The 13,939-nt window shown below is 56.7% G+C and overlaps 1 protein-coding gene across 6 annotated transcripts; it reads right to left on the bottom strand.

The window, feature by feature from the left end:
- RGL3 (ral guanine nucleotide dissociation stimulator like 3) lies at positions 1-13,454 on the bottom strand. Of its 6 annotated transcripts, XM_046684676.1 has the most exons (19): positions 13,390-13,449; positions 12,864-12,977; positions 12,103-12,329; positions 11,918-11,971; positions 11,581-11,795; positions 8,204-8,346; positions 7,899-8,114; positions 7,105-7,208; positions 6,917-7,001; positions 5,180-5,236; positions 4,986-5,072; positions 4,734-4,766; positions 4,531-4,652; positions 3,733-3,828; positions 3,565-3,633; positions 3,380-3,476; positions 2,667-2,819; positions 2,464-2,578; positions 1-1,505 (listed from the first exon to the last, which is right to left on the bottom strand). In XM_046684676.1, exons 1-19 carry the CDS (start codon positions 13,420-13,422, stop codon positions 1,387-1,389), a joined length of 2,139 nt encoding a protein of 712 aa, XP_046540632.1. In that variant the 5' UTR covers positions 13,423-13,449; the 3' UTR covers positions 1-1,386. The 6 variants fall into 6 exon arrangements, with proteins under 6 accessions (XP_046540632.1, XP_046540636.1, XP_046540635.1 ...); XM_046684680.1 differs by lacking the exon at positions 12,864-12,977 and having other exon boundaries at positions 13,390-13,454; XM_046684679.1 differs by lacking the exon at positions 3,733-3,828.
- Between the last annotated feature and the right edge of the window lie 485 nt (positions 13,455-13,939).

The raw sequence follows: 13,939 nt of genomic DNA, 5'->3' as shown, positions 1-13,939 counted from the left end.
TACATAAGATAGATATTTATTTTTCTCTTAAGTAACAACCCAAGTAGCAGTAATACAATATGGCAGCTCCCTGGTCTCAGAGAGCCATGCTCCTTCCATTTTGTCGCTCAGTCATTCAGAGAATGTTAAACCACCCAATCCAACATGATCCACTCCATGGCTTCATTCTAACCAGCAGGAGGCAGAAGAGGAAGAGGAGGACACACCCCTTGTCTTTAAGGGCAAGACCTAGAATTTGCCCAGCTCCTATCCCTTTACATCTCATTGACCAGCACTTAGTCACATGATCACATTTTGCTGCACGGGAGACTAGAAATGCGGTTTTTACTCTGGGTAGCCAGCTAAAAATCAGTGGTTCTATTACCATAGAAGAAGGTGATTGGATTTGAGGGGACAATGGACAGTCTCAGCCTCAGTGCAAATCCGAGCCAAGAGACAGCAACAAAATCCTGATGACATCTTTTTGAGTCCCTGGATCCAACTGTGCCTGAAGCTGGATCCATTGAACTTTTCAATTACACGAGCTATTAATTTCCTTTTTTGCACATGCCTGTTTGAATTGGGGTTTTGACCACTCGAAACAGACAAAACCCTGATTAATACAGTGAGCTATAAAGCCCTTAGTGTTCAGCACAGAATAGGAGTTCATAAGTGGGCATATTATTGTTACTATTATTGTTGTTGTTATAAGTATGTTGCAGGTGGCCCTACAGCTCACTGTTGCCTTCCCTACCTGTTTCTTCTTCCTCCCCTAGTACTGATAGAGAGCTCATCCCTCTGCTTTCATGCTCCCAGCCCTTACTGACTCACAGACCATAATGTTATTTGTCTCTGATTCCGATGGAATTTCATTTCGTCGCTCTTCCATATACATGGCAGAAAAGAAGCCTATCGCCCCAAAATGTTGGTGGAGGGAGTCCTGAACTCTGTGTGTGTGACAGGGCCCTCCTCTGTCATCCAGTCATGCCTCACCCACCCCCCTTTCTTAGAGCTCTTAGTTTTTTTTCTCCTTTTTAAAAAATTTTTGTCTTGATGAAGAGTAAACACGGGGCACATGTCCATAACTTTGGTCACTATTTTCATCCACTTCAGTGAGTTCTGATGCATCTCCAATGGTTACAAGATTTCTCTGGGGAAGGGTCTGACCCCCACAGTGATTCCCTTTCTATATTTACAGGAAGAAACTCTCCACCGGCCCCCCATGGGCCGATGCCTTTGGAATGGGGATCTGGTGCCAGGAGGGTCAGAGGGATGGGGTCCAATAAGGTGGGGGGAGGGGTCACGGGCTGGGGAGCACAATGGGCCCTACTGGGGAACGGAAGCTTTCCAGGGCCAGGCCCCAAGCTGCCCATGGGGTCTGCATCCTGGCGGGAGGAGAGAGCCACCTCAGGTCGGGGAGACTGAGTTTGTGTGCCGGGCCCCCTCCTTCCGGCGCAGCATGAAGTCTCCGGGGGCGGCTGGACTCATGGCATAGAAGACGTTGGCGTTGTCCGGAATCAGGAGCTCTGGCCAGAGGTGGAGATGATGAGCAAAGGCCCGCACAACCTCATTCTTGCCCCATAAAGCACCTCGGTAACGTGCTGCTGGTCACCCTGCGGCCTGAAGAACCTTGGGCCCCTTCAGCCAGTGTGAAGCCAACCTCATTCTCCTCTCATTGGGAACCTGGATGACTTCCCAGTCGAAGCCTGAACAACCTCAAGTCTGCTCCCCACCATGAACCTGGGCAGCCTCCTGCCATTTCTCCCTGGAGTCTAGACAACCTACACTAGCAGCTTGGGCAAACTGAGGCCGCCCGTCCCAAACAACTTTCTGTGCTCCCTTGCCCCCAACCAATGCCCAGCCAAGGTCATGCTGCTCTCACCATGAACTTGGACAACTTCTAACTTCCTGCTTCCAGCCTGCACAACCTCTGGCCCTCGCCCTTGACATCTGAATGACCTCATGTACTCCTTCCTAACGTTCAGCCAACCTCATGTCATGTCCAGTTATATATCAACCTCTTGCCTCTCAGTCTTGAAAACTGGACAACCTCCTACCCACATCTACACTGAAAACCTCATGCTCCCCTACCCTGAATTTCAATACCATGTGGCCCTCTCCATGCCAACTTCATGGACAAACTCATTTCCCCTCAAATCCAAACCCAGATCCCCTTCAGTCTCCCACCCCACCAGGCTGAGCCTGAACAACCTCATGATCCTACAAATTTAAGCCCAGACAACATTCTACACTCCCTCTCCCACTTGACCCTGGACAATCTCCTTTCCCCCATAAATCCTAGGAGGACATCTTTGGTGCCCCCTCCCTCACAGTGAGCCAGGACAACCTCATGACCCCACATAATTGAGGCACAAATATTTGACTGCCTCTTATCCCTACTCTGTACCTAAACTACCTCATGGCCCTGTTAGGGCCATGCTTGACCCTGGCCAGTCTGCCACCCTCCAAGCGGTCCCTGCTCACCCCGGTCCCCAGGAAGGACTTGGAAGAGCTGGTAGTCATGGGCCCAGGGCTGGGCCACATTATGCTTTTGCAAGGCTCGCTGCACCACGCTGGGGGCCTTGTCCTGACTAGTGAGCTGGGAAGAGAGGGTGGGAGGTGAGGGGTGATGGCCCCAACCCCAAGGGCAGGGCTGCTCCCAGCAGGTCCCCAGCCCAGCTGCTCACCAAGATACTCCGATACAGGTTCCCATGGTCATTATCGATGCTGACGCGGATGACACGGGCCTCCGAGCCCTGCTGTCCCGGGAGGGGGATGCAAGGGCCGCTCAGGGACAAGGCCAGGGGCCGGGGGCCTGGCAGGTCTGGGCTCAGGGGCAGCTGTAGGCAGCGGGGTGGGGGCTGAGCCGAGCACTAGCCCCCTCCCTCATTGTATCCAACTCGTCCTCTGAAACACCCAGAGCCTGGGGACACGCCATTAGGATGCACACCAGCTCACATCTACACAACTACACCGCAGACAGACCTTCATGCTGTGTTACACAAACACGCTACACACGACCCATAAACACACAAACCCACGTTCACACAGAAGACATCCCGTGTACACACACGTGCTCGCAACTGTTGTACACCCACGAGCCCACGTCCACAAACAGCCCTGCCAACGTCCCGCGGATATTGTAGAGATTCACGCCACATCTCTCCTTAACGTATGCAAATTCCTGGGGACACACATATCCTCGCAAAAGGGTGTGATCACGCCCTGGAGAGCCCTGTGGGCAAGCAGACCCAAGGGTCCAGATCTGAGCACAAGCCAGCTGTGTGCGCAGGCTCCTTCGCACATGCCTGGCCCCGGAAGCCCGCGCACGCCGGTGCGCATGCGCACACACAGTCTGGGCGCCCGCAGTCCCACGTGCGCGCACGGGAGGGCCCGGTACCTTGGTGCTGGGAACCTGGGGGCCTGGAGAGGCCGGGGTACTGCCAGGAGGAGGGTCCTTGCTTCTAGGACTGGACGGGGGGGACCCTGGGGACAGACTAGGGGAGACACAGAGCTGAAGGTGGGGTGGCTGCCCCGACCTCTGACTCTGTCATCTCCAGTCCCTTCACCAAGCGGGAAGCTCACCTGGAGGTGGGGGATGAGGGGTCCCCGGGACTCCCGCCAGGGGACGGGCCTTTCTCTCGGGACAGCTTCCTGAGAATAGGGCCAGGAGAGGAGGCTGAAGCCAGACTCCGTCCCAGCAGCAGACCGCCGTCCCTGTCCACATCGCCCCCCACACACCCCGAGACTCACGCACTGAGGCGCTTGGTGAGGCTGATTCGCCGCCGGACACGTGGGGAGCTGGGGCAGGAGGCGGCCGGCGGCTCAGTGACACGGGAGACGTGGTAGCTGAGGGGTCGGGGTGCAGAGGCAGTGGGCAGGGAACCAGGGGATGAGAGGTAGAATCAGTGGGAAGCTGGATTTTGGGTGGGTAAGTGGGGAACAGCCAGGGGGGAGCACCCAAGGTCAGGGTCAAGGTAGTAAATGGGGTAATTAGCATCAGGGTCTTATTTGGGATGAGTTGCGATGGCTTAGTTGACAGGTCACACTGGGACGCACAGGGTGGGAATGAGGAGTCAAATTTGGTGAAGGATAGAGTTCAAGGTCAGGTAACCATTGGGGTCCATGGTTAGGGTCATGGGTTCAACAGAATGGAAGGAAACAACTGGGATAGTTGAGTTGGATGGTCAGATATACGTCAAATTTGGAATCAATGTTGGGGGTCAATGATTGGGCTCTGAGAGTCAGACGGGGGGTCATGAATGGGGTCCAGGGTCAGATGGGGTCAAAGGTGGGAACAGAACAGAAGACACTTGAGTGCAGTTGCCAGCTACATGTTATAGGTTGAAGTCAGAAAGTCAGATGGGGTCAAAGTTTGAGGTCAGAGGTTGACTAGGGCCCTTGACCGGGCTGGAGATAATGCAGGGTCACAGGTTGGGGACTCAGGGCTCAGGAAGGGGTCTTAGGAGGCCTTGGGGAGGTAAATGGGGTAGGCAGATCCAGGGTGCATACAGGGTCAGCCCGGGTGGGGCCAGGCCACAGGGGGGTCACCTCTGCTCCTCGCTGAGCTGCCGCTGTGCCCGCAGGGCAGCCAGGACAGGCGGGTGAGGGCTCAGGCAGTAGCTCCGACAGCGCCTCTGCAGCTGCTGGATGCGGGCCAGGATCTCCCACTCCTGGGGGGGTGGCCTCTGAGACCCTGCCCCTGCCCTGCCCCCAACCCAGACCCCCCCACACCCACCCCAGGGCCCGCTTACCTTCCTCCTCTTCTCAAAGTTGATGAGATCCCCCTGCAGGCAAATTTTGTCTGAGCTGGAGCCTTCAGGGTCAAGGATCAAGGGTCAAGGTCGGGGGCTGAAATGTCAGGAGCCCCACTGCACTAAGGGGCTGGGGTCAAGAGTTCAGGCGGGGTCAAGGGTGGGGTGTCAGGAGGCCTACTGTGCTGATGGTGCTAGTGCTGAAGGCGATGGTGCTGGGGTCAAGAGGCAAGGGGCAGGCAGGGGTCAGACCTCTAGCATGTCCGGTAGGGCTGTGTCCAGCATAATCAGGTCCGTGAGAAAGGTACCAAGGTAGGGGACAGGGCCTGGGGGCAGTTTCTGTGGCCCCCAGAGCTCCAGTCAGTCTCAGCCATCACCCACTCCATCACGCTCCACCCCCTTCCCTGAGGGTCCCACTGGTCCCCATCCCAAACCACATCACTCACTGAGGGCAGGCTTCCTGGGGGGGTGTCCTCCTCTTGGGGTCCCTCGGTGGCCTCCTCCTGCAGGGAGGGGAAGATCTGAGCAGTCCTAGGGTCTCTTTGACCCCCCCTCGGGGAAGATGCCTCAATATACACCCATTTTGCTTTCAGCAATCACAGACCAGTTGCAAAGGTTTCCCAAGGGAAAGTGAACAGGGCGGGGGAGGGAGGGAGGGAGCAGATAAACCGCAGAAAGCAGGCCCCACCGGGACGATGAGACCCGTGGAAAGTCGTAGAAGAAAACTCAACTGGAGCCGGGAAGGCCTGTAGGGGGAGCTCTCACGCCCTGTGACACATCGTCAACTACACCAAATAGGAGACAGAGCTTGCATCATCCACGGGGAGTAAAATCACTCTACCAGGGGTGGAAGATTTCTCTCCCCACCCGGAAACAGCCCAGCCAATGAGAAATGCCACAGCTCAGCCAATGAGAAACGCCACAGCCCAGCCAATGAGAAATGCCACAGCTCAGCCAATGGGAAACGCTCCAGCTCAGCCAATGAGAAATGCTGCAGCCCAGCCAATGAGGAGCCACTGCCTCCCCGAGATGTTACTTCCCTCCAATGAGCTTTCCTTTAGAACAGCCCCTCCCTCCTCCCCCTTCTCTCTATAAAAGCCCCTCCCCTCCTTTCTTTCCTGCATTTGCCTGTGGTTCCCCATAGCGTGTACGTCGTGAATTGCAATTCTTTTGGCTCTCCCTGGATAAACCCCTTTTGAGGCTTTATAAGTTGACAGAGGTGGGGCTTGCATGTGACCCTCCAGGGCCAGCCTTGACACAGCTGAGAATCCTTGTCTGGGGCCTGGATGGAACGGGCTGGCTGTCAGTCTGCTGGAGATACCCTGAATCTTGCCTTCACAGCATCGCTTGGCTGATAATTTTTTTTTTTGGTAGTGCTTTTATTTTATTCTTTTTGTTTTTTAAAGATTGACCCTGAGCTAACATCTCTTACTAATCTTCTTTTCTCCTTCTCCTTCCTCTTCCCCTCCCCCCCCCCCCCTCCTCCTTCTTCTCAAAGCCCCCCAGTACATAGTTGTATATTCCAGTTGTAGGTTCTTCTAGTTGTGACATGTGGGATGCCACTTCAGCATGGCTTGATGAGCGGTGCTAGGTTGGTGCCCAGAATCTGAACCAGCGGAACCCTGCACCTCAGAAGCTGAGGGTGTGAACTTAACCGCTTGGCCATGGGGTGGCTCTGTGATAGTTAATTACATAGCTGCTGGAGGACTCATGACTGCACTGTGTGTCTCTCCCAAGGCGGGAACCATGCCTATCTGGTTCATGGCGGAGCCTCCTGGCACACAGTAGGTGCCTAATGCAGAGTCCCTTGTTCCTCGAGCTTATCGTTGTCATTAGAACCTAAACCTTGCCTACAATAAGTCAGATGTGCTGGCACACATTTTTCAGTTTTGCTTATCAAAGTCAAGGCCCTAGCACAATTTTTTTTTCACTCTTTGCTGCGACTGTGGCCTCAAGCGACCTTTTCCCGTAACTTCTGATATTTGTTGAATGAATAAATAAGGTGGTCACTGGGTGTGAGCTATCACGAGGGCAGCAGAGGTGGTGAAAAGGTGGGGCTGCTAACATACAGGAGGCAGGTCACTCCTGAAGGGCAAGAAAAGGACTCTAAGCCACAAGCGATGCCCTGTTCTGCCCCAGGTCCCCCTCCCGGCCCGGGATCCGCGGGGTCCGCACATCTCTACCTGGGAAAGGATCTCTCTGCAGCTGAGGTGGTTGTTCTCGTCGGAGAAAATCTGTGAAAGTTTCCTGAAAGTGGATAAGGGTTCCCTGGGGGGACAGGAGAGGGGTCAGAGGTCCGCGGCTGGGAGGCTCAGAGCTGGGATGGGGGAGGAGGAGAATCCGCCCCAGGGGACCCCCGCTCCTCGCTCACCGGCTCACGGCGCCCCAGCTGCGCTTGAGGCGGTAGATGGGGTTCGACTGCAGGGCCGACAGGATGGCGCGCAGCGAGGAGAAGTTCCGCAGCTCCCGGCAGCGCTGGGGGCGGGGTGGGGGCGCTGGTCAGACCTCAAGTCTGACCCCCAGGTACGAGCCACCTTTGATCCTATGACTTTTGACCCCTGGCCAGACCCCTACGACTCGCCCCACATCTGATAAGCTACCCAGAGTCAATCTCCTCCCGCAAGAGCCCCTCCCCTCCTCTCCCTGCAGCCCCAGCCCCGCCCCAAGCCGCCCCTCCATCCCTTACCTCTGACCTTGGCTGCTCGCGTCCCTGCCTCTTACTTCTCCCTGAGCCCTAGTCGTGCCCACAGCATCTCTCCTGGACCCAGACCCCTCCTCACTAAACCCAAGTCTCACCCCGGCTATCAACCTTCCACCCCCTCCCCTCCCCCTTCGCCACGCCCCCACTCTCTCCTGGGCCCCCCATTTCTCTCTACCTCTCTGCCCCGAGGCTCCTGCCGCGCCCCTACCCAGTCTCTTTCGGGGACCCCCGCCCCCTCCCCAGGGCTTCGGTCCCTCCTCCAATCGTATCCCTTCCCCAGCACCGGCCCCATCCCATCCTCTTATCCCTGCACCCGCCCAGCGTCCCTCAGCTGTCCCTGGGCCGGGCCAGCCTCCACCCGCCGCCAGGCTTTCTCTTAGGCACTTCCCAGCCCCAACCCTCCTCTTATTCCCAGACCGCGGTCCTCTGCCTTCCGCCCGCCCCGCCTCCCCCTCAACACGCACCTGGGCGATGTGGATCCACTTCTCCAGCCGCTGCGCCCTCTGCGGGGCGGCCAGGCCCGGCGGCCCGAGCACGGAGCCCAGCACGCAGCCGGTCACTGTGTTGAACTGGGTGACAGTGGCGCGCACGGTGGGGGCGACGCCTGCGGCCCCAGGCCGGTCCCGCTGCGACCACACGGAGCCCAGGCACTCGCAGGGCCGCACGCGGGAGAAGAGCTCCTGGGCGGAGAGGGGGACGTGGAAGTGGGTGGGTAGGAGCTGTGCCCAGCGGGACGTGCCCCCACCCCCCGCAGGCCCCGGGCCCTCACCACGTCCAGCAGGGTCAGCTGCTCGGCCACTTCGTCTACACCGAAGTCCAGGAGCTCAGGGCCTTCCTGCACCAATCCTTCCTCCTCTTGCGAGCAGCCTTCCCGGCAGCCTGCACAGGGAGTCTGGGCAGCTCCGGGAGGTCCTGAGGGAGCATTCGAGGGGGTTAAAAATGCGCAAATTTTAATCCAAGACTGGCTGTGTGACCTTGGGCAAGTCCCTTGGCGTTTCTGAGCCTCTCTTTCCTCATCTGTAAAGCGGAGACCTCCCTGAGCGTTTTTAAGGACGTGGGAGCAAAAGTAACATTCATCGAGCACCTGGCATGGATTAGCACACTCGGTAATTTAGCACACTAACCCAGCGGGGGAGGTACTATTATCCACCTTCTCCAGGTGGGGAAACTGAGGCAGGAACAATCTGCCCTATGTCACACCATCAGTAAATGGCAAGGCAGGGATTTGAAGCCAGGTGCTCAAAGGCTAGAGCAGAAAATAGGGCTTTTTGACTTTGAACCTCTGTTAGGATAAGATCCGTCTGCCCCGGTCTTGTGAGAAGTGGTAAAACTTTGTGGTTAACGGAAGGCTATTGTCCAAAAGCCCCAAGTTCAAATTCAAACTGGTCCACCGGGCTTGCTGTGTGAACTACAGCCAGGCTTTTTACCTCTCTGTGCCTTGGTTTCTTCATCTGGACTTTTTTCAGTCAAACAAGATCATGCATGCGAGACTGCCATAAAGTGCTCAAGAAATATGAATGATGTTTCCGAAGTGGGTTTCAGTGGTGGCGCCCCCTAGGGGACATTTTGAAAGCTGGCTCCTGCCACAAGGTGGATGGACGTGCACAGAGAATTGTCCCACTCAGCCTCCAAATGTCCCTCCGAGACATTTGTGTCCTTGAAAAACCTATTGTTTGCAATAATCGGCTCCCAGAATCCGACTGTCTTGCTCATAAACACGAATTATTTTGGCTCCAGGAATGCAAAGACCGTGAAAGTCTGGACTTTCTTTTGTTCGGAAATTACGAGTGTTTACTATTTCGGAAAACGATGTCACCAAGGTCTGTGCTTCCAGCGTCTGTGTTGCCAGGGTGCTAGTCGGTGTCTGTGGCTGTCACATTCATCACCATCCTGCCACAGACAAAGGCACTGGACAACTTCATCGTGTCGCCCAGTGCCCAAGCATTGACACATCAGCAAGCAGAGTTTATTGTTGTGCACGCTGCTTTCATTTGATTTCTTCCTCGGGTTACAGTTCCAGCATCATATTACTATTTTAAATTATCTTTGTGAGTCTAATTATGTCTCTGATTTCAAATTAGGACAGGTGGCATTGCAAAATATTAGTTTCAAAAAGTGGGCACCGGGAAAAAAAAAACTGCACCCAAGTTTAATCAAACCTTCAGATCTTCCAGCAAGTATGGGGGATAGAGGAGCATGCCACATGTCACCACGGGAAAGCGAACAGGGAAATAGAGAAGAACGTGTCCTTCCTCAAGACAGATGACCCATTTTTTTCCTAATGACACAGGGACTGTCACAGAACAGAGACCTAAGGAACAAACAACCAAATGCCTTGAATGGATCTTTGGATTTTGAAGAAACAACTGTAAAAAAGGAAATTTAGGGACCATGGCATGATTTTAATATAGACTGGGTATTTTTTGATGTTAACTGATGACTGATGATTTTTTTGGAAATGATTGTGGGCATGACTGTTACATATTTTTTAAAGTCCTTGTCAATTAGAGGTACAAACCAAAATATTTATGTGTGAAGTGACCTATGTCTGGGGTTTGCCTTCAAATCATCCTGAAAAGGAATTGGGGGGTCAAATGGATGATTGCTGAAGGTGAGCAATGGGTGTTCGAGAATTCCTTACACTATTCTCTCTACTCCTGTATAGGTCTGAAATTTTCCACAGTAAAAAGGAACCCAAAAATAAAGATATTAAGGTTCCCAGAGGCTGGCACACAGTAGGTATTCAATACATGTTTGTTTTCTCCTCTGACCTCAAGAACCCATAGCTTAGCTTAGCACTTTCAATAGAATTTCCTGCAATGGTGGAAATAGTTTCTACCTGTGCTGTCCGATGGGGCCGCTGAGCACTAGAACGGTGGCTAGTGGAGCCAAAGAACTGAATTATTTTTATTTAACTTAAGTGCAATTTCAATGGCTGCATGGGGCTGGTGGCTACCCCATCGGACTGAGCAGCTCTAATGACTTAGAATCCGCTGGTGAAATCTGGAAGGCAGAGGAAGAAAGGCACTTAGTAACCAGGAGGGAAGATTGCGGGCTAAAAATCTATAAATAACTGAGACTTTGTCATCCAGGAGAGAGCAGTGGCTGCTAGTTTGTAAAGCAGAGAGAAATGTGGCCACTTTATCTGAGTATTAGCGGATGGAGATGAGGGATACAGCGACACAGATGCTTTTGTGATAGGGATCAGATCAGACACAGATGGGTGAAAGATGATACTTTATAAGCAGGATGCAATTATTCAGTCAACAAATCCTCCTTGTTCCTGCCCCCTGAGGTCAGAGCCGGGGACAAGACGAATGAGAGATATGCAGAAAAATAAGGCGGGCTCAGAGGATGGAGGGGGGGGATATATTTGTTGGGAGGGGGTCAGAAAAGACATATCTCAGGATATTTTTCCCTCCCCCCCAAAGCTCTCTACAACAGAGGTTAGCAAACTCTTTCTGGAAAAGACCAGACAGTCTGCTGACACGTACTCGACAGGAAAATATCAGTGTGGCTTCTTGTATCTATTTCTTTATAAGTGGTCCATAGCTAATAAGTAAGAATCAGTGATAATAATGAAAATTACACTTTTGCCAAGCCCTCATTGTTTATTTATTTACTCGTTTACTGATTCTCTTCCCCAGGAAACTGGGTCTCCTGCCCACTCTTATGTGCCCAGAGCCGGTGGCCAAATATTTGTTGAAAGAATGAAGAGGCCAATGAGGTAAGTACTGTGATTGGCCCACTTCACAGCTAAGGAAACTGAGGCTCAGAGAGGTGAAGTGACTTATCCAAGGTCACACAGTCAGCAAACGGCAGAACTGGGATTCGAACCCAAGTCTCTGGGGCTCCCAACACAAGTAACAATGGAGTGATCTGTGGCTAGAAACACCGGGCGTCCTGACCCAATGGTGGAGTATCTTTGTAGTTAGGATGGAGGGGGTAGGGGGAGGCGCTAGACAAATGCTAATACGTTAGACCAAGAGTTATTATCCCCACTTCACAGGTGGGGAAACTGAGGCTCAGACAGGGTTAAGAACCTTGCCCAAGATCTGTAGCTCTTTGAGCAGAGAGGAGGCCCCTGGGGGATGGAGCAAGCAGGAGAGGCCTCCTCAGAGCCCTATCAGCGAGCAACTCCCTCACCTGCCCTGGCCTGGGGCTGCGCCTCCTCTTCCTGCGCATGCTCAGCCTCCTCCAGGAACTCGCCCAGCAGCTTCTCCGCCTCCCGGGCCTCGGCACCCAGGGGGGCCGCCCAGCCCAGGAAGGTGCGAACACTGCTCAGGTCCGAGTGGGCCGGAGGGTCCCGGAAATCCTGAGGGTGGTCCCGCAGCCAGGAGCCCAGCACCGACACCACAGCCCTGGCCGGAGGGGCGGGGCCTTAGAGCCCAGCCCGCAGCTCTGAACCTGGGGGGCCCCTCCTCTTCAGATCCCAGCTGTGACCTCTAGGACCCCCCCCCCCCCCACCCGATGGGAGACCAACCTCAGGTTCTGGTTGAAGCTCAGATCGCGGCCCTCTGTCTTCTTGATCTCTACCCTGGGCAGAATCCCCCAACTGGGTCAAGAGGAGGGAGCTATGGGGGGCTCAGGAGGAGGGTTCTGGGGTTGGGGGGGTTTCCGGGTTCCAAACCGGAGGGAGTGCCCAGGAGGTTTCCCGTGGGTACTGACCCCGGAGGCAGGGGCGGCGGCGGCGGGGGCAGGAGAAGGGCCAGCACCCGGGCAGTGGGCACGAAGGCCCGGTGGGTGGCCAGGAAGGCTGGCACGAAGCCCGGGTCCTGTGCGCGGTCTCCAGACACCAGCTCCTGCACCAGCCGCTCCAGCCGCGCCGCCCTCAGCGCCCGCACCTTGCTGGTACGGTAATGGAGGAAGGCGTCGCAGGCAGCGGGGCTGGGGACCTGCAATGGGACACGGAGGAGTGGCCCCCGGAGCCCCCCTCCAATCCCTCCCATCTCTACCGCCTCTCTTGCCTCTGATCCCGCCCCCTGGACTCATTATTTTGCCCCAGGCTCGGATGACCCGCAGCCTGGCCGGGACACCCTCGTCCTCCCAGGCCCTGCCCTCTGTCCTCAACGCTCCAGCCACGCTTCACTGGCGCTTCCTGGTGCCTGCCCTCCCCGCCCCCTCGCCCTCACCTGGCCGCTTCTAAAGACCATCTCTCCCTCCAGCTCAGCCCCACTAACCTGGCTAACCCGGGCCCTGCCGTCCAGTTGGGTCCCCGGGTCGCGCTCTGCAACCGCGCGCTCACCTGGCCCCGCCTTCCTCATCTCCTCCACTCACCTGGCCGCCCCAAGTCCCCTCCCCACCCTTACCTGGCCGCCTTGAAGCCCCACCCCTCCACTCTGCCCTCACCTCTTTACCTCCCCGCCCCTCCACTCGGCCCCGCCCCCACCCGGTGGCCTCCCGCCCCGCCCTCTCCGCCCCCTCCTCACCTCGCCGCCCCCAGGCCCCTGTCCCGGGCTCCAGCGCTGGCTGCGCTGCCGCCGCAGGGACACACTGTACACCGCGCCGTCCTCGGTCTCCTGGCCCCAGTCCTGCAGCGGCGCCTGGACGCGGAGGCGAGCTCAGGGCGCCGCTGGGGGCTCAGGACCCTCTCCCCCGCGGCCTCGGGCTGGCCCTTCCCGCTCCATCCTCCCTTCCCGGCCGGAGTCGGCGAGACTCAGGGCGGGGTCCCAGGCTAGAGAAGCCCCCTTGGCGCCGCGGGGACCCTCCTTCCCCGGTCCTGGGAGAATGGGGTGGCATTTTGGGACGTCCCAGGGTCCAGTCTCACGGAGTCTGTCTCTGTCCCCTCCTGCAGATGCGCTGAGACCACCCCCCCCCCCCCACACACACACCACCCCGCGTCTTCCATCCCTAAGAGGAACCTGCCACTGCACTGGGTCAGCAGCCAGGAGGCCTGAGGGCGGGGACCTGGAGGTCGCCAGGGATGTGGGGTTCCGGGAGCCCCGGCCCCCTTACCAGGGCGAGCTCCCGGCCCGCTGTCCGCTCCATGGCCCGTGCCCGTCCCGCTCAGTGGCGCCGAGGAGTGAGGCGGAAGGGCCGGCGGCGCGGGGCGGGGCAGCCAGGCCTCCCGGGGGCGGGACGGGGTGGGGCAGGCGGGACCCACACTCTCGGATGCCCCCAGGCGGACCCCCGCGCCCAGCTCAGGCCCCCGGGGTAGAGCTTCCAGCTCTCCCTATAGGTGTGTATCAACCTGTGCCCAGGAACAAGGCCACCTCTCTCTCCCAGGGGAGGGCTCTTTGCTGTGTCCCCAGGTGTGGGGGAGCTAGTGTGCATAGCTAAGTGGGGGCAGGTCTGCGTCCCCAGGCGGACAGTCCCCTGTCCTTAGACGGGGAGGGCTGATCCGCCCCAGGGGTGGGGGTATGTCCCATTTCTCTGGAGGGGCAGGGAGAGCCCCATGTGTCCCCAGCTGATGGCGGTCGTCACTGCCCCGGTCGGAGGGGTCTGGGTCTGCGGCGCTGGGTTTGAGGGGCAGCGTCTTTGGGGCGGAGCCGGATCAAGCAGAGGC

This window comes from Equus quagga, chromosome 14, assembly GCF_021613505.1.
Source record: "Equus quagga isolate Etosha38 chromosome 14, UCLA_HA_Equagga_1.0, whole genome shotgun sequence".
NCBI classification, from domain to species: Eukaryota; Metazoa; Chordata; class Mammalia; order Perissodactyla; family Equidae; genus Equus; species Equus quagga.
The sequence above is the reverse complement of the archived record's forward strand: the minus strand, read 5'-3'. Positions and strand labels throughout refer to the sequence as shown.

Bases quoted from the DNA above. Each gene is read 5' to 3' on its own strand.
- RGL3 (XM_046684676.1), bottom strand. From the start codon at position 13,422: ATGGAGCGGACAGCGGGCCGGGAGCTCGCCCTG. The intron at 11,972-12,102 runs GTCAGTACCCAC...GATTCTGCCCAG, and splicing joins CCGCCGCCCCTGCCTCCGGG to GGTAGAGATCAAGAAGACAG. The intron at 2,579-2,666 runs GTGAGCAGCTGG...CTCTCTTCCCAG, and splicing joins ACCTGTATCGGAGTATCTTG to CTCACTAGTCAGGACAAGGC.